The sequence below is a fragment of the Aspergillus sydowii genome, assembly GCF_001890705.1.
Source record: "Aspergillus sydowii CBS 593.65 unplaced genomic scaffold ASPSYscaffold_1, whole genome shotgun sequence".
NCBI lineage: Eukaryota > Fungi > Ascomycota > Eurotiomycetes > Eurotiales > Aspergillaceae > Aspergillus > Aspergillus sydowii.
In genome coordinates, this window is record NW_024467859.1 from 2984171 (window position 1) to 3006984 (window position 22814).

At 48.8% G+C, this 22814-nt stretch overlaps 5 protein-coding genes across 5 annotated transcripts; 1 reads left to right on the forward strand and 4 right to left on the reverse strand.

The window, feature by feature from the left end:
- Positions 1-203: 203 nt before the first annotated feature.
- Positions 204-12615, reverse strand: tom1 (E3 ubiquitin-protein ligase TOM1; the record flags this gene model as incomplete). Its single annotated transcript, XM_040840020.1, has 5 exons — positions 204-360; positions 423-4691; positions 4746-8534; positions 8591-12485; positions 12568-12615. 5 exons carry the CDS (start codon positions 12613-12615, stop codon positions 266-268), a joined length of 12096 nt encoding a protein of 4031 aa, XP_040708203.1. The 3' UTR covers positions 204-265.
- Positions 12616-13739: 1124 nt separating this feature from the next.
- Positions 13740-17680, reverse strand: ASPSYDRAFT_39130 (peroxidase/cytochrome P450 family protein). Its single transcript, XM_040845834.1, has 8 exons — positions 17617-17680; positions 17192-17520; positions 17037-17134; positions 16936-16984; positions 16688-16880; positions 14453-16631; positions 14263-14389; positions 13740-14198 (listed from the first exon to the last, which is right to left on the reverse strand). The coding sequence occupies exons 2-8, from the start codon at positions 17456-17458 to the stop codon at positions 13869-13871; spliced, it is 3243 nt and encodes a 1080-aa protein (XP_040708204.1). The 5' UTR covers positions 17459-17520; positions 17617-17680; the 3' UTR covers positions 13740-13868.
- A 1417-nt stretch (positions 17681-19097) lies between these two features.
- ASPSYDRAFT_53906 (trans-2-enoyl-CoA reductase (NADPH) TSC13) lies at positions 19098-20149 on the forward strand (the record flags this gene model as incomplete). Its single annotated transcript, XM_040848758.1, has 3 exons — positions 19098-19137; positions 19198-19413; positions 19470-20149. 3 exons carry the CDS (start codon positions 19098-19100, stop codon positions 20147-20149), a joined length of 936 nt encoding a protein of 311 aa, XP_040708205.1.
- A 394-nt stretch (positions 20150-20543) lies between these two features.
- ASPSYDRAFT_138905 (putative alpha-1,6-mannosyltransferase subunit) lies at positions 20544-21655 on the reverse strand (the record flags this gene model as incomplete). Its single annotated transcript, XM_040840887.1, has 3 exons — positions 20544-20774; positions 20855-21240; positions 21364-21655. 3 exons carry the CDS (start codon positions 21653-21655, stop codon positions 20544-20546), a joined length of 909 nt encoding a protein of 302 aa, XP_040708206.1.
- A 225-nt stretch (positions 21656-21880) lies between these two features.
- ASPSYDRAFT_39135 (mitochondrial 54S ribosomal protein bL28m) lies at positions 21881-22770 on the reverse strand. The gene has a single exon (XM_040845835.1). It carries the CDS (start codon positions 22681-22683, stop codon positions 22072-22074), a length of 612 nt encoding a protein of 203 aa, XP_040708207.1. The 5' UTR covers positions 22684-22770; the 3' UTR covers positions 21881-22071.
- Between the last annotated feature and the right edge of the window lie 44 nt (positions 22771-22814).

Sequence of the window (22814 nt, forward strand, 5' to 3'; positions counted from 1 at the left end):
CATGAAAGAGGACAGCGATCTAGAGCCCAACTCCCCGGCCAGCCGACCTGCACTTCGACTCCCGTAGGAGCATCCCAGTCATTCCACCCTCCAGTCATGGCCAATAAGCAGGTTGCATACATAGATACATGGAAAACATAATAAGAAGAAAACGAAAAGGAAAACACATGTGTCAAAACGCCGTCAAATGCTTGGGGCATTATAATTAACAGAAAGAAAAAAAGAAGTGAACCACAACAAAAAATAACAGCAAATAGCCACCGGCTTATGCGAACCCGAAATATTCACTGCCAGTAGTGATTGCGGTGTGCAAACGCTGCCGCAAGGTCTCGTAGCTATCGTACTCCGGAAGATCAAGTTCTGTTCATTATAATTAGCACATACTTTGAATCTAACCGTCTGGTGGAGAGGGGAAAACTTACGGTTGAAGCATGTGTGCGAGCTTGGCAAGCGATCTTTGTTTCCATAGTCGCGATGGATGTTGAATCGGCTCACACCGTTCATGCCCTCCAACTCCTTGAAGCCGTTGAGGGGCACTTTGCTAGTACCAGTAACGAACTGTAGCAATTTCGCCCGTTCTTCCTTGTCGAACGAGCGCACGGCTCGCCAAAACCATTGAATCTGTGGTGACGAGGCAGAGTAGTTGTGGTACTCAGTGTGTGCCTTCCAATCATCAACCTCGACCTCGGGAAGTCCAGAAATCAATAGCTCCAATTCTTGTTCATTGAAAATGGAGATCAACTCGGGTGGAATGATTTCGTGGAAGCCTTTGAGGAAATTGTCCAGCTGTTCTTGAACGGACACAACCAGTCGGTAGTCGACAACCTTTTGCACATACTCTTCTTTGTTCTCCTGTGTCACAGGGATATTGCGTCCGTTTTCAATGAGGTCAATAACCTGTTTCTCACCAAAGGCATCCGTCTCCAAGGCGAATGTCTCGGTAATGATATCCGTAATATCATTTTCTAACATCCAAAGAAGAGACTTGTAATAGTCTAGATCAAGGGTCTCCATGTCCTTGATTGACACGTTGCGGCCGAGGATGCACTTATAGACTGCTCGGCTGAAATGGCAGTCAAGTACACGTCCCTCGTATAGCGCCTTGCCGATGATCCGCCCAATGAACTTGAAGAACATGAGGTGCTCGGGATTAATAGCGCTCAAGCGGTTGGGGTGGAACGTGGTTCTGTCGGCGGCAACAGGAATGAAAAGCGCGTAGTCTGGGTTGAACATGCCGCGAGCGAGAACCTGGAACCATTCTCTCGTCACGCCGCCGGCATCGACACCTTCTTCACCGTGGAAACGCACATTCAATTTGCCGTGTTTGAGCTCATCCGCAGACTTGAAGTACAGTGACCTGAACGAGTCCAAGAAAACCTGGTCTCTCCGCACAGCGAGCTGAAGGGGTGGGTGGGGATGGCGAGGTTCAGCACCCCGTGAGTGTACCCTGCGGGTGAAGTAGTTGCGCTTGTTGTCAAACTCCAGTACTTTAGGGTTTTTGACCAGTAGAGAGAATGTGCCGCTCATCAATCGTGGGTTCTGTCGGACTAATTCGTTGAGAATCTTGCGGTGTTCCTCGGTAAATTTGAAAAATAAGCTCTCCATGCTCACGTTTGAATCACCGGAACCGCTAGACACAGACAGTTCCCGGCTGTTGCGGGCAAGAGAAGTATCTTTGAGCGTAGTGTTTTTGCAAACAACCATCAAAGCTTCGACCAGAGGCAGAAGGATCGTTGCCACATTCATCATATTCTCCTTCTTACGGATAAGGGTCAAACATTCACTAAGCCTCGTCCATAACGGACCAAACGTTGAGCTCTCGTATAACGTCTGGAGGACATCTTTAGCTGGGCCATCAAGCTCGTTTCCTTTGGACTTGTCCGCACGGTTGGGATCAAATAGATAATCAAGAGCCGTCAGAACACGAAGTAGCTTAGCCTGATCAGAGCTGGCTGGGGAGAATTTCGCGAGTGCGAGACCTTGCATATCCGTGCCATTTTGGGCTTCATGAACATGGGATATCAATTCATCCAAGTCGAGTAGGATGGTGGTGCTCAGAGTTTGTGCCTGGCTGACAAGCTCGTTCCCGATAGTGTCTCGAGCGCCAGGAACGGCGGAAATATTGTTGATGGTGGAAAGGGCGTCTCGGAAAATCTTTCCATTGCACTCTCGAGCTGCGAGGACATGAACCACCAGCTTCAAATTGAACTCTGGGATAATTGGGGGCTCGATAGTTCTTCTCTTATGCTTCTCGTCTTCACCCTTTTTAGTTTCCGTCTTCGCATCTGCGGGATTTTCGTTTTGAGGCTGTGTTGGTGCCGTTGCGCCTTGCGAGTTTCCGTCTTCGGCAGCAGGGGCATCGGTCATATTTGTGTCTGCCACGACGTTCGCAGTTTCTGTGGTCTCACTGGGGCCTGTTCCCTGTTGACGCTCCGCAGACTGCTCAACTTCGGTAGACTCGGGCTTTTTACCCTTTTCTTCCTCCGCTTGCTTTTCTTTCTCGCGGCGAAGAAGTAAAGTAAGGGGTTGCGTGATGCTTGCCAATAGACTTGAAAGTTGCTCCATACAGTTGGGGCTTTCCAGTATCAGTTTGCGATCCAGCAGCGAAAGCAAAGCGTTAAGTGCAAATTTGTTAGCTTTGTTCTCCTTGCCCTTGCCTTTGCGGAATGCCTTCAACTTTAGGGCCGAGGCGGGGTCGTGCTCTGTCAGGAAGAACCACGCAATGTGGGGGTTGTATTGGGACAAAAACGAAAGTGTCCCTAAGCATTGCTGGACGACCATTATCGGAGTGACGTCGTTACTGACATTTGAGGACTGGAGCCCGAGACTTCGTTTGACGGACTGGGGAGTTTTCTGGACGGCGGGAGATTTGGCACGTAGGGAAAGTTGAGCAAAACTACGTTCGATCGCAGAGACATCGGTGCTTCCATCCTGTAAAACGGAAAGCAGAAGACTGATAACTTCGATCCTGTTCTGGCGGTTCTCGCAGACATTATGGAGGATGTCGTTTAGTTGGTGGCGCGCATTGCCTTGAAGAGGCATGAACATCAAGCGAAGCAATGTAGCAACACCGGCCTTATCCAGCATTTGCACTATCTGGCGGCGTTGCTGTTTCTTGGGCTCTTGATCGTCAACTTGTTCTGTCCTGTGGCGATGATCCATTCGGGGAATATCGCTGAATTGTGCCAGTCGCCCTCTCGCTCCTGAAACAGCTCGCGCTTCTGTAACATATTCGGGTCCAAGAGTCGCAAGGATCTCTTCGGGCTGGTCCGCGAGAACAGCTTCACGTAACGACGGGTCAAGTGTAGCCAGAAAGCTGGCCGGATCCATCTCCTCAGCATGGGCAGGGGCAGGGGCAGCGGGGCCAGCTCCCGCTTGTCTGCGAGCGTTTTCACGCTCGCGGCGTCGACGGTCGGCGGCTTCCTGTTGGAGTAGCTCTTCACGAATCTCAGGAGGCAAGGCTTCAAGGAATTCGGGGTTTATTTCACTGGGCTCTTCGCCGGCAGCGGCTGCCTGAGAGCGCTGCTCCGCTAATTGTTGCATAATTACTTCCTCCCGCAGATCCTCCGGCAAAGCCTCAAGGTATTCCGGGTCAATTTCCATTCCCGTGATGTCAACCTGGCGGCCTCTTATGGTTGTATGAACACGGCGAGCTGGTTCGGCTGGGCCTGGTTCAGGTTGGGCAGGTTGCACTGTGGTGCTGGCCTCGGCGGTAGCTTCGGTCTGTTGAACGTCGTCCATAGGTTCTGGGGCGGTGCCCGACGCCTCTCGTTCGGCTACTTGCTGTTCCCTTTCCTGTTGTTGGCGGGCAGTTTCTTCCTCCTCCTTTCGCTTGCGCTCTTTTTCTTCCTCTTCCTTGGCGATGCGTTCACGTTCGGCGCGTTCTTCCTCTCTTCGTTTGGCTTCTTCTTCCATTTCCTTGTCCCGTTGTCTTTGCTCCTCGAGAGCTGGGGGCACAAGAATTTTCAAGAGTGAGTTGACAACCCGTTGAGTCTTTTCGGGGTAAGTGCTACTGAATAGGATGCGAGCTTCCTCTTGCCATCGACTTCTAGTTGTTGCCAAAGCAAAACTAACTGCCTGGGAAGGATCATCTCGAGTCCGTGCAGGGGGGGGCTGAGGTCTACCCAGACCGAAGATATCTTGAATGCGACTCGGTAGAATAGCGTGTCTGTCAACATGAACATGAATGCCATCAGGACGATGGATGATCCCGAATCCTGGGCCACCGCTTTGACCCATGGCTTGCATTATGGCATTCATGAAACTAACAGGGCTGTCCATAGGAAGGAGGCGCCCTGTCGATACTGGCTCCATGCCATGCACCCAATCTGTAAAGGCTGCGTTGGTAGCCCCACGGCGTTGTCCCGGTGCTTCTGGGCCGCGATCAGTTCGAACTAGAAGAGGGTTTGTTCCATCATCATTTCCACGGGGTGGAACTTGGGACCGCTGTAAACGGTACGATGGGATGGGAACAATGCCATGGCGGCTGGGCATTATACCCGTAACTGCAGCCCACGCTGGGTTATTGCCACGGAAGCGGTGGTGGTGATGGGTACGAGGCAATGGTGGCTCGTCACCATCCCAGCCCCAGGGATCGACGAGGTCTTCATCATCGTCAAACCCATGGTAAGAGCCTTGGTCTTCGTCAGCGTCCTCAAGCTCTTCCTCCAGCTCATCAATCTCTTCGTCTTCTATAGTTCACATCAGCAATGCACCTAAACCTGCATTAAAGAGCATATACGAACCATCATCTTCGTTCAAATCGTCATCGACCATGTCATCATGTAAGTCACCCAGGCTATCCGCTTGGAGGTCTTCGACACCACCAGCAGCTTCGTTTAAGGCACGGAAAATGTCATCAAAGCGCTGCCCCTCAGGGCCTTGATCCGCCTGCCTAATGTCCGCAAATTCGTCCTCGAGCTGATTCATGATATCAGCTTCGTCATCATCATCAGACATCTCTTCGCTTTCCCATTCATCCTCGTCACCTTCATCAAAGCTCTCGTTATCTCTGTCTCCAGTGATCTCGCCTGCAAGGATCTCGTCGTCCATTTCGGAATGATCATCCTCATCATGGCCATCGTCGTCTTCATCGTCATCTTCATCGTCCTCGTCATCTATAACAACCTCGATGTCCATTCCCGAGTCGCCGGGAAGACCTTCAATGGGCCCAACGCCTTCAATATCGTCCTCCTCATCGCTGATCACCTCGCCATCGTCTTCCCCAATGTCTTCCTCATAGTCCATTTCTTCTCCGTATTCATCGTCGTACATTTCGTCATCATCTTCTTCTTCAGACTCCTCGGAACTAGTTTCTTCTTCATGACGAGGCTCCAACATACCCAAGGTAGAGTGGCGGAAAAGATCAGGAGTTTCCTCGCGTTCATCGTCCATATCGGAAACAGAAGTCGCAGAAGAAATTTCGTCATCTTCTGAACCTCCAATGGTGGAAATATCCGAGTTTTCGCTCAGGATCACAGCAGTCTGGGTAAGTTTATTGAGAGGACGAAGAATGTACTTAATAACCCGCTTGGATGACGGGAAGTTCAAGTCGATCTCAGCTACGGACGCTGTGAGAGCGGCGATGAAGTGCTTTTCAAACATAGTTTTGGCGAGCTGTTTTGTGGAAGACGGGAAAGCAGTGTCACCTGAGACAAAGGCGTAACCGCTCAGCATTTTGTCGAACAAATCCGCAAGAGACATGAGACGAGAGTACTTGACGTCCAAAGCTTCGTTGGAAGAATTTGCCTCTTTGTACGCTTTAAGAGCATGTTCTAGGACAAATCTTCGCACAAATGCCAGCTCAGGCTCGTCATCTTCTTTCAGACTCTGATCGTTTCGTCGCCTTCCGTTACCACCGAATTCTCCCGTCTTTGTGCATAATGCGACCAGGACACGCATGGTCCAAGCAGATGTGTTACTGCGTTTTTTGAAGGCAACAGATTCGTCATGATCCATAGTGCCAATAGGCACAAGAGCGTTCAGGAGATAATTCAAAACCCCAGAGCGAGGCTTCGACGGAGTCGTCGCCAATGGGTCCGCTTTGCGAGAGAAGTTGATAAATTCGACTTTGGTCTGATTGTACGACGAAAGCAATTCTGTCAAACATTGAAGTAAGAAGCACCGATAAATGTAGATTGGATGATCATCCGCTTGGAATGCCGGCTTCTCGGACTTCTTGGGATTTCGCGAGCCCTGGGGTTCAGTGGTCGAGACAGAAAGGGCAGGTTCATCAGTCGACATTTCCACGTCAGTCTGTGTTTCCGATTTGCCAGGCGCGGAAGTTTCTTGCTTGAGGCTGGGTTGTGGTTCCTGGTCGTCTACATCCTTATACGACAGGAGCTCAGAAAGGAGATAATGTATAACTCCGTCTGGTTTCTCCACAACAGGGGTTTTCAATTCCGCGGTCTTTCCCTTCTCCTTCTCCCCTTGGGCAGTGTCAGACTTTTTCTCTCCAGCATCTTGTGGGCCTTCGGGATCTTGATTTTGTTTAGCATCCGCTCCGGTCTTTTTGTCAGCCTTCAGTGTCAAAATTTGAGGACGTTGCCGAGTATCGTAGCGCTGTAGTTTGAGCTTCTCGTTTGATATTTCGACAAATATTTCCGGTGACCTGAGGACTAGATGATACATTTGTCTAACGTAACCAGTGGTATCAATTGGCCGCGTCGATTTTGACTCGAAATTGGCAACAATTTCACTTCGCATAATTTGCCTAATCGTATCATCGTCCTCAATTATATGCCTCAGAATAAGCATAAAAGCACCTTGGAGTTTCTCGTTCGTGGAGCTTGTAAGCTGCTTGACCATGACAAACAAGCGCTGCAAATTCTGTTTCTCGCCTAGTCGGACAGCAATGCTATGGTTTCGAGTGAGAATAACCAGTATCCGGCAAACCGAGAGCGCCAAAGTGTCGTCTTTTCCTATTCTGGGAAGAATCTCGACTAAAACTTCAAACAATTGCATCTTCTCGTCTCTGGATACAAGGGGCTCCTCCAATTGGGCTGGACCCTCATCAGTCGGGCTGGGATCGGCGTTATCAGGCAAAGTCCAGCGGATGTGAGGAGGTTGAGCATCGTCGGACAGTAGCTTTTCCAGGACAAGCAATACATGTCCAACCCAGGGGAACGACTCGCCTCGCGCTTTCTCCGATGGCAGGGCGATGAATTGAAGGAATGTTGTGAAACACTCCTTTAGTTCGGTTAAGGTGGCGTTGTACATATCCCTGTCCTGAACCACCAATGCCAGAAGGTGTGCATAAGCAGCGACTTTCTTACCGGATTCTTGGAAATCCTCCATTTGTAATGAAACCAAGGATTGAACAAGAAGTTCGCCAATCTCTCTTCTGAAACTTTCTGGATCACGGTGTTTCTTGATGGCGGAGGCGATCAGATCAGACAGTTCGAAAGATACGTCATAGTGCTCATTCAGTACATCTAGGCACCGCTCAATCAGATTTGACCGCACCTTCTCCCTTTCTGTATCTAGGTCCTCAACGGTGGTCAATTCACGTCGCCGTGTATTTTGTTGGTCAGAGGTTTGTTCAGATGGATCAGCAGAGTTGCTTGCACGAGCAATACTAGGCTCCACTTGATTACTGGCGGAGGTAGCGTCCCGGTCATCATCGCCAGAACCTTGGCTCAGAATATGAGTCAAGGCCCTTGTGATCTCTTCAGGCATACCTGGGGTTGTGTCCTGGAGGTTACCATCGTCCGCAGGCCTTCCTTGTGCCTGTGCCAGGAACATTGAAAGTGATTGCCGATCAAAAAGCGATCCAGTGTCGAATGACGGCGGTTCTGGCCCAGCCGGGTCCTCGGGTCCTTCGCCAGCAGAACGAACTGCTTCGATATCACTGGGTTCTGGCGGAACGAGGTCGGGAGCTCGGAGGTAGCTTTGTGCTCTGCAATATTCCTCAGCTGCAGAAGCAGAATTGTTGCAACGATATAGTGCCTCTTGGACTAAACGACTGTCGAACCCTTTTTCCTGCAAATTATTGGCCCGATCTTTGTTTATCGTGAGTCCTTTTCTTTGTACATCTACCAATGCTGGTTTTGCATCGGATTGTCGAGCAGCTGATGTCTCGTATTCACCATCAAGGGAAGATCGTAGGATATCAACCAGGCATTTGACGACAGAGCTCGTGGATTGGGTAGCAAAGTCTGAGTTCCACATCTCGCGTGCTATAGGTAGAATATCCATTCGAAGGTCCACCAAGAACTGACCTGCTTGGAAGTAATCAGGCCGACCTCGGTCACGTTCATTACTTGCCATAGCCTGTGTCTGGCTCGAGTCCACGATGCTCTTTCCGGAAGAAAGCTCAGCGAAAAAGCCCAAAATCATTTTGATTCCGCCGAAAGCGGACGTTAACCTCGCAGACAAATCGTTCTCGGAGTCGGGTACAGATGTACGAGGGGTAAGTGCCTTTACTTCATTGACGAAGAGATCACAAACGTCCTTTAGAACCCTCAGTCCGTTATTTCTCTTGAACGCAAATAAGACGAGCGTAAGATAATGAGAATGGTGGCGATCCGGTGCAGCTATAGTGATGAGTCAGTTCTTGAACTAGGGGTATGTGGTAAAAAGCGAAACTTACCCTCGAATAACAGATGAGAAAACGATGACAGAATGACAATGAGATAGGCGAATCGGAGCTTGGGGTTGCCACTAGAATTGGCGGGTTTGAACTGCAATTGTTCAAGTACAGCTCCTGCGATAACATCGGCCGCCATTATTGCGTTCTGTTTCTGATACGCATCGACCCTCCTCTTCCCAATGAGACAGAGCCCCAGATTATGCAGATATCCTGTTATTGAAGAAGGCAGAGAACTTAAAAGATATCGAAGCGCCTGCACATTCTTGAATGCCACACCACCCTCAGTCGGTTTTGTGGCGATGTCATTGGGCTGTTGAGGGGTTTGTGGGTTAGGAGAGTTGTTTCCGGTTGGCCCGCCTTGACGAGGCTCAGGCGAGAAGATATTGGAAACACCTTCCGCCAAAATCCCTGGGCCATCGACCGGTCTGTCGGACGGTGGTTGCTGGACTTTTGTTGCCTGGTCCCAAGTATCTGGGATATTTTTCTCAAGTAAAATCTCCTCCCAAACGCAGGCGGCGTGAAGACTGCCTAGCTTTTTCACAAGGGCACAGTACCGGTCGGTTAGGTTAACTTGAGCAAAGACGGAAGTCTGCTGACTTGGTCTCGACTGATACAGGGGCGTAGAGAATGCTTCACGAAGGAGATCCACAAGTATAAGTGCAGATACCATATGCTTCGCGAAAAATGTTCCATTATCGCTTGAAGCAACAAAAGATTCGTCGACCGAACTAGCAGTCTTCCCCTGTCCTTCCTTTTCTAGTTGCACTAGGGGGAAGAAAAATCCTTGCTCTTCGGATGACCTCCAAAAGTCGGCCAGCATATCAACTATCCGCTCAGTTCGACAGAGTAGCGATGGCATCACAAGATGAGGCTTGGTTTCAACGAGCATATGGACCAGGACTGTGAGTTCTTGATTCGCATCGGTATTGTGAAAATCAAACGGAAGACTCTGCAAGGTAGCAAGATCCAAGACGAATTCAACTCCACCAGATTCAATGAAGTAAGTGCAGTTCGACTGGTTTTCGAAGAAGGCCCCGAGAAACCGCAAGACAGCGAATAAGTAGTCAGTAGTTGTCAATCCATCCTTATCCTCATCCTTGGGCTCAAGTTGTGCGGATAATGGGGGAAGAAGTTCGGTCACATCTCCGACACTTAATCTTCCTCCATTGGGAAGTGGCGCATCTGCATTAATTGTGGGAACACCGTAAATGTCCTCGTCACCAGACGCGCCATGTCCAGAAGCATCGAGACCAACCGCTTTAAGCAACTGCCAGGGTTCACCTGATAGTATCGGCTTCCCCTGGGAGTCTTGCTTCCATAGTTTGGCGCCCATACCGTACGACCAAGCCTTGGTTCTACAGAGAAATCCAACGCGCGCTACCATCACCATGACCGCAGTCATGATTGACGATTTCAGAGCCGGATGATGACGCACTAACTCATCGAAAGTACTACCCAAAGATCGGACTAGGTTCGTATCGTCTTTGATGAGACATTTCACATGTGCAGGATTTTCGAATATCTCAAAGAAGCTTTCCAAGGCGTGAGACGATTGAAACAATTCTAACCCAGAGGCGTTTAAGCAAATTGCCCCAAATGCTGAAGGAATGCATGAGAGAGCTTCGGTGGCAGGCATGATACCAGGGGCTAAACAAGCATCCTTTGGCCGGGCGGCGGTGTAGTCCCTTGGTTTCTGTCCTTGACCACCTGAGGGATCAGTGGTCAGGTTTGGCGCACTTGTCGGCTCTCCTGTTTCAGCCGCAGAGGGCGACTCGCTAGCACCTTCGACTGCGGTTTCCTGAGCCTTAAGTTTTGAGAGAGTAATGGCCTCTAAAAAGCTCTTGCTCAATCCCGCTTCCGCAATAACTTGATAACTAGTCGGCTCATTATGGATAAAGCTGCTGAGAATATTCACGGCGTTACTCCACACATGGGAGCCAAATATGGGTGCATTCTCGATTACGAGACGCAGCGAAGTCAGAAGTTGCGGGGAGTCAATTAAATTCCGAAGGACTCGGTCAAATCCACCTCCATTGTGCTGCATGATATGATTGACGAACCGGAACAACCAACGGAGGGTCTGTTGTTGGAAATACGGAATCTGATAATCAATTGACGACGTCTTATAATAGTCTGGAATTCCCGCACCCCGAGATACATTCCCGAATGACGTCTTAGTCTCATAATCAATCAAGTCTGAAAGCGCATCAAACCCCTTAGCATTGGTCAGTATTCCAAATGCATCACGCACCGCAAGCACGAAACTGTCGAGAAACTCCATGACACGGGAGTAAACACGGCGAGCCTTGTGGGTGCGAAGATTAAGGACATCCACAAACATAGGAATCAATCCAGCAGCTACAAGTGTCTCAGGAGTTCTAGTGCTCGACCCAGGAAGAGTACGCAGTAAAGCGAGTAGGGCATCGCGCCATTCGTCTTGGCCGCCGTCATCATTTTCGTCGCCCTCCACACTCAGTTCATTGACAGCTTTTCGGGTGAGGAACATCAGAACACCATGATTCACGTTGACGCTCAAGGCACCACAGACGTCAATCGCCCGTGCTTTATGCTTTGCTAGCGCATCAAGAGCCTGTATGGAAAAGGTTTGGACGGTCCGCGAAACTGGAAGATCGCCACTGGCTCCGAGATGAACCAGCTCTCCTAATTGGTATGCGAGTTGAAGACGTTTCGGGTGTTCCATGTCGAACTGAAGAATCTTCTGTTGGAAAAGCGGTTCTGGATAAACGTACGCAAGGTTTGTAATAGCGAGAATCCTTATGGCAAGTATCTGCTCTCTAGTAGACTGTGAGCCGCTCAACCCCTTTGCCGTGCGGATTTTATTTAACAATTCATATTTAGAATCATCCGGCACTTCTTTGGAATATAGGGAAATGGTCTCTTCAGTTGACGATGCGGAAATTGTACTGCCCGGAATATCCAGAGTTTTTCCACCCGGTAGCGATTCCTCCTGTTTGCCGGCGGGTGTGTTAGAAACAGAAGCGGGCGAGTTCTCTGTCGAAGGAATACGACCCGCTCGTGGAGTAGAAATCGTATGACTCCGATGGAAGGGAGTAGGACTAGAAGGAGCGTGCACGATAAGAGAGCTAGCTATCCCGCTCTCCGTGCCCGATTTCGCTTGCTCGGCAGGACCCGACGGATAATAAAGGAGATGCACATGGCCCCATTCATCCCAGCCATCTCCCTCTCGCGCAAGTGATGTAAGTTCATTGGCATTTTGCTTGGTCTGAGGCGCTTTCTCCTTAGCCTTGACACCTTGTGGCGAGGATACTGGTCGACCATTAACAGACGGGCGAGCGAAAGGAGCTGCGATTTTTTGCAATTTCTCGAGGTCGATGTTGTAATGTGTTGCCAACAAGCTCTGTTGAAGGTGGGAACCGCCTCGATGGCGTGAGTGGTACCTTTGTGCCAAAGAAAGCGATAAACGAAGCGTGGATTGTAAAAGGGTCAACGATGTCGTGTTGAGTAACTCGCCCAGTCGTTCACTGCTATTGTACAAGCTGCGGTTGCCACATTTCTCAAGAAGAAGTCTAGAGAAGTCAAGCACAGCTTCCAGTAGCTCCCTATCTCCCTCCGGACCATACTCCAGAGCGGCAAGCTTAGTCTCGATATCCCGCGAGCTTAGCTTGGGGTCTTCACTGGTATAGCATTGCGTGATAAATTGTCGGCTGAAGGGCGTTGTCTGAGGGCCGCTTCCGAGACCGTATCTATCAATGGCAGAGGCCAGAATTTCGTCAAAGCGATTCAAGACATTGATCCAGTGATACAGGTCACCTCTGGGAAACGGCCAGACGCGAGAAAATGTGCGAAGGTGAGAAGGAAGCTCGGGAACGGGGACAGTTGTTGCACGGCCTACAAAATCCGCAAGGTACGGAGACTATTAAGAAGCAAAAAAATCAGTTCGATTCAGGATTCCAGCAGAAAAAGCAAATGGAAGAGCGTTTCTAAGTGAAACTTACAAGAGTGGCCTCATGCTTTTGCCCGGCGACCTTTTTGATTTTCCCCATGGTGGCTAGGGTTGGAGAATCAGACAACCATTAGGAAAATTCAGAAATCCAGGAGACACTCTCCTAGAGTGGATGGAGAAAGAGAAGTCGTTGAAATGTGGATGTGAGGTGAGGTGTGAGAATATTTTATGACGTTTTTTTCTTCCTCTTTCGGAGACTTTCCTCGCCAGAAGGGGAAAGCAAGATGGAGCGGCAAGTTTGAAGATTGGTTCAGCTCGCTTCAACGGTGTACTGAGAACAGAGTTGATGAATGTTGAAGTGGTCTTTAGAGTGAACCTGGTAAAAAGTTGGGAGGATTGGGAGTTTCTTGCTTGAGAGATGAGGAGGTGAAGGTGGATAGGTCTTGGTTAGTAAGTAGTTAAGCCGCTGGCAGGGAAAACGGTGCAGGTCGTAAACCCTCAGCAGTGCCAACACAAACAAAGCTAGGCAGAATCTAAGTAGTATTATTAAGAGAATTTTCTGAGTGATGGACAGTAGAGCCAAATGTTGAAAAGAGCGATGAAGGGAGCGGTATGGGGGAACGTGTGAGGCAAAGGAAGAGGAAGAAGATTGTGAATTGATGGTTGATGATGTTGATGGCTGATGGGGGGAAGCCAAGCTCTTGTCTGTTACCAATTACCGTATCTAATACCGATTGGGGTTGAGCTACAAGCCACTAAATATGTAAAACAAAGTAACGGTTGGTACCGTGCCTGGTCATAGCGTTTGCTTTGGATGAGCAGATAAACGGAGGACGGCTTCTTCTGCTACCTATTTTCGTGTTATTGAAAGACCAGGACGTAGAAACCTTTTAGTTTTCTTCTTTTATTTCTTGTTTGTTTGGCAGGAAATAAGTTACCATTTGGTTTATTAGTACATACTCCGAATTAATGCTCGTTTGTGACCCAAGACCAACCCCTCATCAAATCTTAGCGGCCCTGTCAGCGATAACACTAGGCTTCCGTACAATCATTATGGCCAGAAATGAATTACTTGGTTATAGAAGTAGGCACAAGGGTCTAGTGAATAGAAAGAAGGGCTGTCAACTGTTTTCTTTGAATAGCAGCACCATAGTGGAGTAGAGAGTTTCAGCCTTATCCGGCATCGACTACAAAAATATATTTACCAAATCAAACCATCCGCAAAACACAACAGAAGCAAACATACCACATTTTGATATTTACCTATACCATAACAAAATAAACCAAAATACAAAAGTATAACCAAATAGGCTCGCTTAAGCCATATATATACCATTAACTATTGCCGTTTCCCTAATCTTCTTCTAGCCTAGGCAGTTCACCGTCCCATTGGATCTTCATGGTGTTGGGAAACGGTGAAAAGTCGCTTTGATCCTCTGCCATATATTTCGCAATCCCGCCTGGCCCAGAAAGCTTCTTCAACTGTCCTTGAGCTCCAGGAGCACGACGAAGATTGTCCAGCCGCCCGACGATCTTCAGCATTGTGCTCAATCCTGTTTTGCAGAGGTCGACGCCCAGGCACCTGTGGGCTCCAAAGCCAAAATGAGCATATAGATTCATGTCGCGGTCAAGCTTGACCGTCTCTGGTTCCGGAAAGGCGGAGGTATCCATGCATGCAGAAACCTAGCACATTGTTAGTGATGGGAGCCAGCAGTGTCAACATCCAGGGAATGAATTCTTCGCTTACCAGATTACAAATGACGGCCTGACCAGTTTTTATGGTAAGCTTTTCACCATTATCTTCGACGACTGTGGGTTTCGTAGCTACTCGAGGCAGAGCAACTGATGACCGTAGCCGAGCACCCTCCATGAAACTGAGTTGATCAGTATGTAAACGACCCACCCAAAGACGAGGCAAGGAAATCATAGGTGCTTACTAGCGAATGAGAAGCTCATCAGCTTCCGGTGTATTTTCCTTGGCTAATCGATTAATCTCAGGAAGATGAGTGGATCCCTCTTCCGAAAGATAATAGTCCAGACACTGTGAGAATAACTGCGCCTGGTTCGCTACCATCCCACCAGCGGTGGGCAGGATATGAGTCCACACGATTTCCGTCGCAGGGAGACCACTATCAAGCAGACGCTGGATCATGTGGATACCATACTCACTAAGAACATCGCCGCGGTGTAGTCGATTTACTAGACTGGCGATGAAGCCGGTCTTACTGACAATCTCGACGTTGGCCATAGTTAGCTGACCTAACTGCTGTGTTACAGCCCGTGCGGCCTGGTTTAATTGGAACGACTTCCCCACGTCGGCGTCATAGAAAATGGCAGTGAAAACAACAGCCATGATCTTGTACAGTTCAGACTCTGTAAAGATCCCATTGGGGTTCGTATCCGTTTTCAATGGTAGCGAAAAGACGCTGGAACAGAAGTGGACCTGCGCGAGATTGGCCACATCTCGAACGATGTCAACCTGATTCACACCAGCAAGTTTGTAGGAGTTCTTGTGCAACAGCTTCAGGGTTATTTGCTCATAGAACTTTTTGATTTCGTCATCCCATTTATCGCGATATAAAGCAGATTCCATCATTTTGCGTGATGCGGCGTTTGGTGGACTGTCACCAGACAACATGAAATCCATTCCGTAGGGGTGCTTGTTGTGTTGCATAAGGAATTCAATCTTCTCCCCCCAAGTGACCTTGAAAATTTCCTGATTGTTGAGAATTGACATACAGGCCGCATGGGAATTGATGAATGTTGGGTGAGGCCTATAACTTGGCTTTACCCAGCTATATTGACCGACCGTCCCGAGACTTTTCAAGATTTTCTCATTCTCGGAGGGAATGACCAGTGGAAAATGAGCGTAAATGGAATTTCCAGTAAAGTGGTTAGGAAACGCACGGAGCACCAACTTGTAGAATAATTGGCCTTGGTCGACGGAATCGTTGGGTTGAATTTCGTTGAACGCCCAGTTCGTAAGGTGCTTTGGAGTGTAATCAACAGTATAGAAGCGATCACCACGAACCAACGCCACGGCATCAGAAAGAATAGCTCTGGAAATGGTATAATTTGTACAAAGGCCACTCCCAGGAACGATGGGGTCTTTGGCGTCTTCAACAATCACGCCCGGGTATATTTCGACGAGATCAGGATGGTCGTACAACCGCCTGAGCTGCTCAGCAATATACGGATCAGAGTTGATATCCTCAAATGTTTTATGAGGTGCCAGATTGAAATATTGGCGGAACTCGTTGAGGGTTCCTAAGTTCCATTTGCGAACCTGCAGTATACCAAGAGCCTCAATGCTCTTAAATATCGCAGGAACATGGGACGCACCAAACGTGCCCGCGCAGTCCTCAACACTTTGTTCAAAAATGCCAACTAGGTCGTCGTCATCGAACGTCCCGTCGGATTTCCGCTGCAGGCCAGAGAATGGGCGTTCTGTCGGCTCCTGTGGAAGCGCTGCCTGCCACCGTCCCAAGCCGGCCACAAATTCTCTTAGCGATAAAGTGCTTGGGTCCGCTTCGGGCATAATCTCACGGTGAAAGTCCTCTGTCCACTTCTCGTCGCGTTTTGAAATGCACGCGTGCCAGCGATATACAACATTAAATTCGGCTGACACTTGGTTCCCCGTTGCCATTGCTGCTGCTTCGCTCAACAGACCATCTTTCATCTCCACGCGGGGGTCCAAGCTCCAGGTGCTGTTTGTCCGGTTTAGGTTCAGAATCGTCCGAACATAATCTTTTAAGATGATATTTGCGTATAGTCCGCAGGTCACTAGTCGGGCCGTCTGGAATAGATTGTTGTCATATTTTGCGTACTCTTTGGTATTGAACTCGTCAGGCTTGGTGAACCGGCCACCTTCGTTGATGGACGCCAATTGACCAACAACATAATTATGGAAGCGGTTGAACATAATCAAAAGGACGCCAACACCAGGTGGGAAGCCCAAAGCGCGCCTGGTGGAAAAACAGTCCGGCTTCAACTTCCCGTCCTTGAAAGTACGAACAAGGTCCTGCTCGTCCTGATTGTTGCCATACAAAGGAGAGAGATCCAAATAGGACGATGTCAGGGACGTAGACCCATCATTTGGGTCTGTCTGGAATAGATCTTTAAATATTGTTAATGACTCAGTCTCTTTGCTGGTTCACTGGGCTGTGTATTACCGTGAATTATAATGGAAGCAAGATAGAAAAGAACACTCGATATCTTATTAGGGTGCTCCTTATATTCCTTTCGACGGAGCAAACAATCGAAAAGAGTCTCCGGCTCTGGTAAGGCAGGGGATTGCACCGTTTTTGGGCGGACAGATCTTGCATAGGAGCTTCCGGCAGCCCCAAGACGGGGCCAAAAGGGATTCTATCATCGCTCAAGTTAGTATGTAGAGGGAGGGTCGAAGGAAAGGCTCGTTTACGTTTCCGGAGCCGTCGGCCTTGCGGTACATCGAGTCAAACCCAAGGTAACTGTTTATACGGTTAGATTTTAAATTTAAATGATAAGCATCTAGATTCTTACGAAATTGGTGGGTGTTCCAAGTCATTCCACAGCATGTTCAAGAATGACTTGGTCAATTCTGCAGCATTTCGGGAGGTCGATGGTAAGCCGGCGGCTAGCTAGATTGCAATCATTCTCTAAGCCCTCTACCTCTCGTGGTCGGAAGACATACTGACCTGAATTACCCTTTCCATGATGTATTGCTTGTCATCCACAGGCTCTCCCGTGGCTGCGCTCTTCACTACATCGGCAAGCGTCCGGACATCCTTTAGGCCGACATGGCCAAGGTCCTTGACCCAGCCTGTTTGTGTGGATTCGGCAATATATGTTCCGTCACCTGTTTCCGTGGGTAAAGGCCGCAGGGATGCGGAAACAGCATTTTCTACTTGGGAGATGGTGTTTCCGAGGCCGTTGAGAACGGTAGCTTCTTTGCCTTCACCCATTGCAAACAGGGTATTTATAAACAGTATATATAGGGTTGAAAGGGATATAACAAGTAGCAAGCCTACTCACAAGAGATTAGCCGCGCTCACGTACGTTGTACATATTAGGCATTAGGTATGAAAACGTATACGAACCGCTCCAAGATGGCAAGACTCACAAAATAGATGTCACGTACGCTATTGATGGACAGCAGAGCTGAGCTCCAGCACCGTTAATTTCAGATTTAAAGAAGCAGCTCAAGCACAAAATACGAACATAAGGATCAACCGAGGAGAAACGGCGGTACCGGAAGACTTGTAAAAACGGGCTTACATTCACTCAAGGACAAGAACCAGAATGGGGATCATGGAAGAGGCCTGCGTTTTATACTAAGTTTTTTGGGACAAGGACTCATCATGGTATCTTTGAGCGACGTCGTGAGCCAATGCGGCTGAAACTCTGGAGATATGCAAGCCACCATGTCAATTTGACAGCGGGATTAATAACGGGAGGAATTCCTCCGTACGAGTGGAAGAAAAAGATAAAAATAGTGGGTGCGAGACTTTTAGTATATCGCATTCGCTGCTAATTTGTTGGAAAGATCGTGCCCCACTGGCCTGAAGAGCTGACAATGACATTTCGAAACATGCGATTCGTCGTCATATGGTAAAACTAGTCTTGCTTTGGGCTCGACGTCCCTGCTAGCCTTACACAGACCAGGCTAAATACGAATAGGTCTGTTCAGGCTGAGTGGAGAAAGCATTCGATGGCGCTGCCGTGGAACATAATAGGATAGAGAATAATCAGAATATAGGCCGAAAGAGCCTAGTAGTTGAATGTCGAGAGACGATCGAGAGAGGCCCACCGTATTATGCCGAAGCCTCGGATGCAGCGCTGGTTGATTTGCGGCAAGCTCAAGCGATCAGCAGCTGGCGTCCGTCCACCGTCCAGTGACAATATGATTATATGATTGGTGCCAACGATAGTGCACTGTCCGGGCCATCCTGAGAACGATTCTTGACGTTTTGTCGAGCGACACGTAAATATCATTGGGTCCGTGCGTTGTTGTTCTTGGGGAGATTACATTTTGCCAGGCGGCTTCGATTCCATTTACCAGATGCAATTTCCCATTTCCAAGTTCTCACAAGAGGCTGGCTGGCTGAAGCTGGCAGGCTGGGCCGCCCTACTCCGTCCAGCTGAAGTGCTGAACATTGGCTCGGAGATGCCGTGTACTGGTATGGACCCGAGTAGTATGGTGACTAGACCCAATAGCCATAGTTAGTAACTAAGGTAGTAAGCTAACTTAGTGAAAGTTGAGTACGGTGAGTCAGCTTATTGTTATGTGAGGTTCAAGCTGAGACATTGTTTTGGAGAATTTATTGGCATTTTATCCAGCCAGGCGAATATATAATCGTCATTTCTTGCGAATTATTCGAATTCACAGACTTCCCTTGGTGGGAACGAGTAATGTATCATCACGTGATTTTCGACCGAGGCTAGCTTTGAGCGCAATTTCGTTGGGCCGGGGCTGAGGAGCTTGTCAGACGTCCTTGCCCTGAACTTCCGAAGTCTTCAGCGCCGCCGGACAACTGGTACTTGGTCAACTGTATTCACAGTGGGATAATTCTGTTGAATGATCCAATTGTAACAATAGCTCCAATGGCTCCTTCAACAGTTACCGTGACTGTTCAGTCACGGGGTAAGCTTTGTCTGCGTGCACCTGAATTGGATCACCAACGAGACTAATGCAGCAACATAGGGAAACCCATCAAGAAACTCCCCAAGGAAGTTCAAATTGCTCCAAACGCGTCGACCCAGGAGCTTTACAGCCAGCTGGCGGAAGCTTCAGGCTACTCTGTTCATCGTTTAAGAATCACCAAGGCAGCCGACCGGGCTTTGGTTCCAAATTCTAAGGATAGCACGATCGAGGGGAATGGTCTCAATGCGGAGACTGTCCTCCATGTCAAGGACCTTGGTATGTTTAAATCCCCGTGAGGCTAGCAATGCCTTGCTCATATTTCCGTCTTCCAGGACCCCAGATCAGTTGGCGCACTGTCTTCATCATCGAATACCTTGGCCCACTTCTGATCCCAGCTCTTTTTCTTTTCCCGCTCCGACCGTACCTGTACTATAACTTCGACAACATCCCTGAGGCAAGCGATATTCAGCTTATTGTCTGCGCACTACTCATCCTCCACTTTCTGAAGCGCGAGTATGAAACCATCTTTGTCCACCGTTTCAGCAATGCCACGATGCCGGCATTCAATATTTTCAAAAACAGTGGTCATTATTGGGTTTTAGCTGGCGGCAACATTGCATATTGGGTTTTCCGACCTGATTCAAATGCAGCAACTGGGCACGTCAACCCAACTCTACTGTACATCGGGATTGCCCTCTACGTATTTGGAGAGCTGGCAAACTTCAACGCCCACTTGGTGCTCCGTGACCTTCGCCGCCCTGGAACTACGGAAAGAGGTATCCCGTCCGGCTTTGGATTCCGCACTGTTACTTGCCCCAACTACTTTTTTGAGGCTGTTTCCTGGGTTGGTGTCTACCTAGTGAGTGGCCTCAGCTGGAGTGTTCTGATTTTCATTGTCGTCGCATCGGCACAGATGGCCGTCTGGGCGCAGAAGAAGGAACGTCGTTACCGCAAGGAATTTGGCGATAAGTACAAGCGCAAGAGATTTGTTATGCTTCCCGGCTTAATTTAGATTCGGACCATGGAGAGAGCAGAGTATTCCGGATTAGGGGGTGGGGCCTGTCATGGTCATACGCTTGTTGCCTCATACTGAGTGGCAAAGAGCATGTACAACACGCGGTGCATATACCGGGGAAATTTAATAACGCCATACTAAATAAAGGGGTATCACCCAAGTGAGGTCTTCTGATTGCAAAAATGTTCTACTACAGCTTGTTACCAGAACGCGACCTGCTGATAATTATTAGTGAATAGTATTATTGAACTGAGAGCAGACTTTATGCCAGGAAATGAGAAACGTTAAACGCTTGAGAGATACAAGAGTTCAAACATGCCTGCATGCTGATATGTCGGCATTCTATGCGCAGGACCCCCTTGAGAGAGCATCACAAAACCTTCGGGTGCAATTACTCAATCGTTAACCTTTGCGCCCACAAGTTGTAATAAGGATCCATCTCCCGCTCGCAATTCCGAGTAGGATCAGTGTCACATCCAAAGAATCGAATGACCAAGTCTCCATCCTTGTAGGTGCCGTCGACGGAGGCACTAACCGAATCCTTGCTATAGGCATTGATGACTCGTTGAGGGATTAAGGCCAATCGAGCCATAACCGTTGGATGCCATTGGACAATATGTTCCTGGTAAATCAAGGCACGGTTAGTCAATCCAACGGAGCCCGTGAGAGGTGAATGAGAAGAGTATAGGACCGCATCCATACCAAGCTGTGAGTTTCGGCCTTCCCAAAGTTATAGCTTCGGTATAGAGGGTCAAACCATGTGTCGAGGAAGAAGCGCGCAAATTCCCCTTGTCGAAGCACGAAGCTCCCAGTATTCAAGTCCTCTGCATCGTTTGTGACCATGAGGTCGATATCCTCGGGGCGGAGATGGGCAAAGGTCTTGATAATGCTATCTGGTGGTACAACGGGGACGTCCCGGCGCATTAGGGATTCGAGCCGGTGCTTGCTCAATAGGCGGTTTTCAAGTGATTCGGCCGGGTTCATAAATAGCGCATGCGTATCTAGGTGGAAGAAATAGGTTGACGAGGGATGTGTTGCCATTGCGTGTCGGACTGCGGGGACTAGACCCCAGCTGCGCGGGGAAAGTCCTATATATGGGTCGTAGTCGGATAAGTTGGCGAAGAAGTTTGTATAGCCTGCAGATGGAAAAAGGTTTAGAACATTAAGGGACAAATTATTTCAATCATGGAATGCAGTCCTATAAGACTTACCATGTCGCTCAGCGTAGTCTTCTCTATTCTTGATGATCTTCTGTAGATAAGTGTCGCTGTATGAGGCTCGATCTAGCACTGTAACAATGACAACGCCCGCAGTCCCAATTGGAGTTGCAGCAGTGCCTGTGCTAGGATAGAAGAGTTGAGACAAGAGGAAGAATACAGCGATGAGTGCAGCGCTTAGAATCGCAACCGCCTTAAGCTGTTTGCGACGGTGGTAGGTGAGGAGTGAAGAACAAGCGTAGGGAGGAGCTGCAAAGCTCTTTTTCGGAGGCACAGCGAATTGCATAGTGACCGAATATTCAATTAATCATCTCCTTGTCCTGAACTCCCTGGTTTCCAAGGAAGTTGAGGACGACTGGAGTTTTGAATGTGACAGGACGGGCTTGTACATGATACTACCGGATGCGGAAAATGACACCCAGGATCATCGTTGGACCGAGGACTGGCAAACAGCCGATGTTTCAGGTAGTCGGCCCTCAGAGAAAGGAGTCGTACGTGTACATTGTAAATATTTATGAGCATTGGCAGAGAAAATATGATCTCGTAGAGTAGAAATACACCAGAAGAGGAAAAGCTAATGAGGAATCGCGCAAAAGCCTGACAGGTTTAGAATCCCATAGTTCCGGGATCAATGCCCAGAAATCATGATATAATACAAACATCCAACAGCCGCTTGGGGAACAGTGTCTTCGCGAATTGTCGCTAATAGTTCTTTTCGTTGTAGGTCGGCTTCGTGAGTTCTGCAATGTTGGTGTGCTCCTCCACTTGTGTCTTGATTTCCCCTTCCTTCTGCTTCACCCACTCTTCAAAGGTCGGTGGCTCTGGTAGACCTAAACGTTTTCTTTCCTTTCGGAACTGTTCTTGGATCTTGTCCGTCTGCATCACTTGCCATCGAAGTTTCCACCCAAAGACTCCTAGCTCCTTGATTCGCGCTGGTCGATCGTCCAACAGGTAATTATCGAGACCCCCTGCCTTCCGAATGGTTCGCAAAGCCTTCCTTGTAACCTTGATAAAAAGGAATTCCTCCAGCGCATCACTCCATATCTTCTTTCGTCGAACGTTGGGTTTCCAGAAACGTCGCGTTTTACCTTCGTTCCGACCCTGGGAGATCTTGTTTCCAAATTGAATTGTTGTTCCTCCGTAGAGACCTGTGTTCGATTGTCGGTACGTGTAATTCGGGCTATACGGATAAGGTGGGATGTAGTCCGGTAATTTTGGGAGCTTCTGCGTTGGTCGTGTTGTAGAGAACGATCGTTTTGAAGCTGTCAGGGACAGGCTTCGGAATGCCGCTGAGAAAGTGGACGGAAGGGTCATCCTGGATTATATCGGCAAGTTTGCCAGCCGCTTCTGAATTGGTACTCAGGAACGCTGGAACACGACAGGGGAAGTTGAAGCGATTCGAAGTCCGCCGAGGATGAGGCTGGAGATTATTTGGTTGGAAGAAT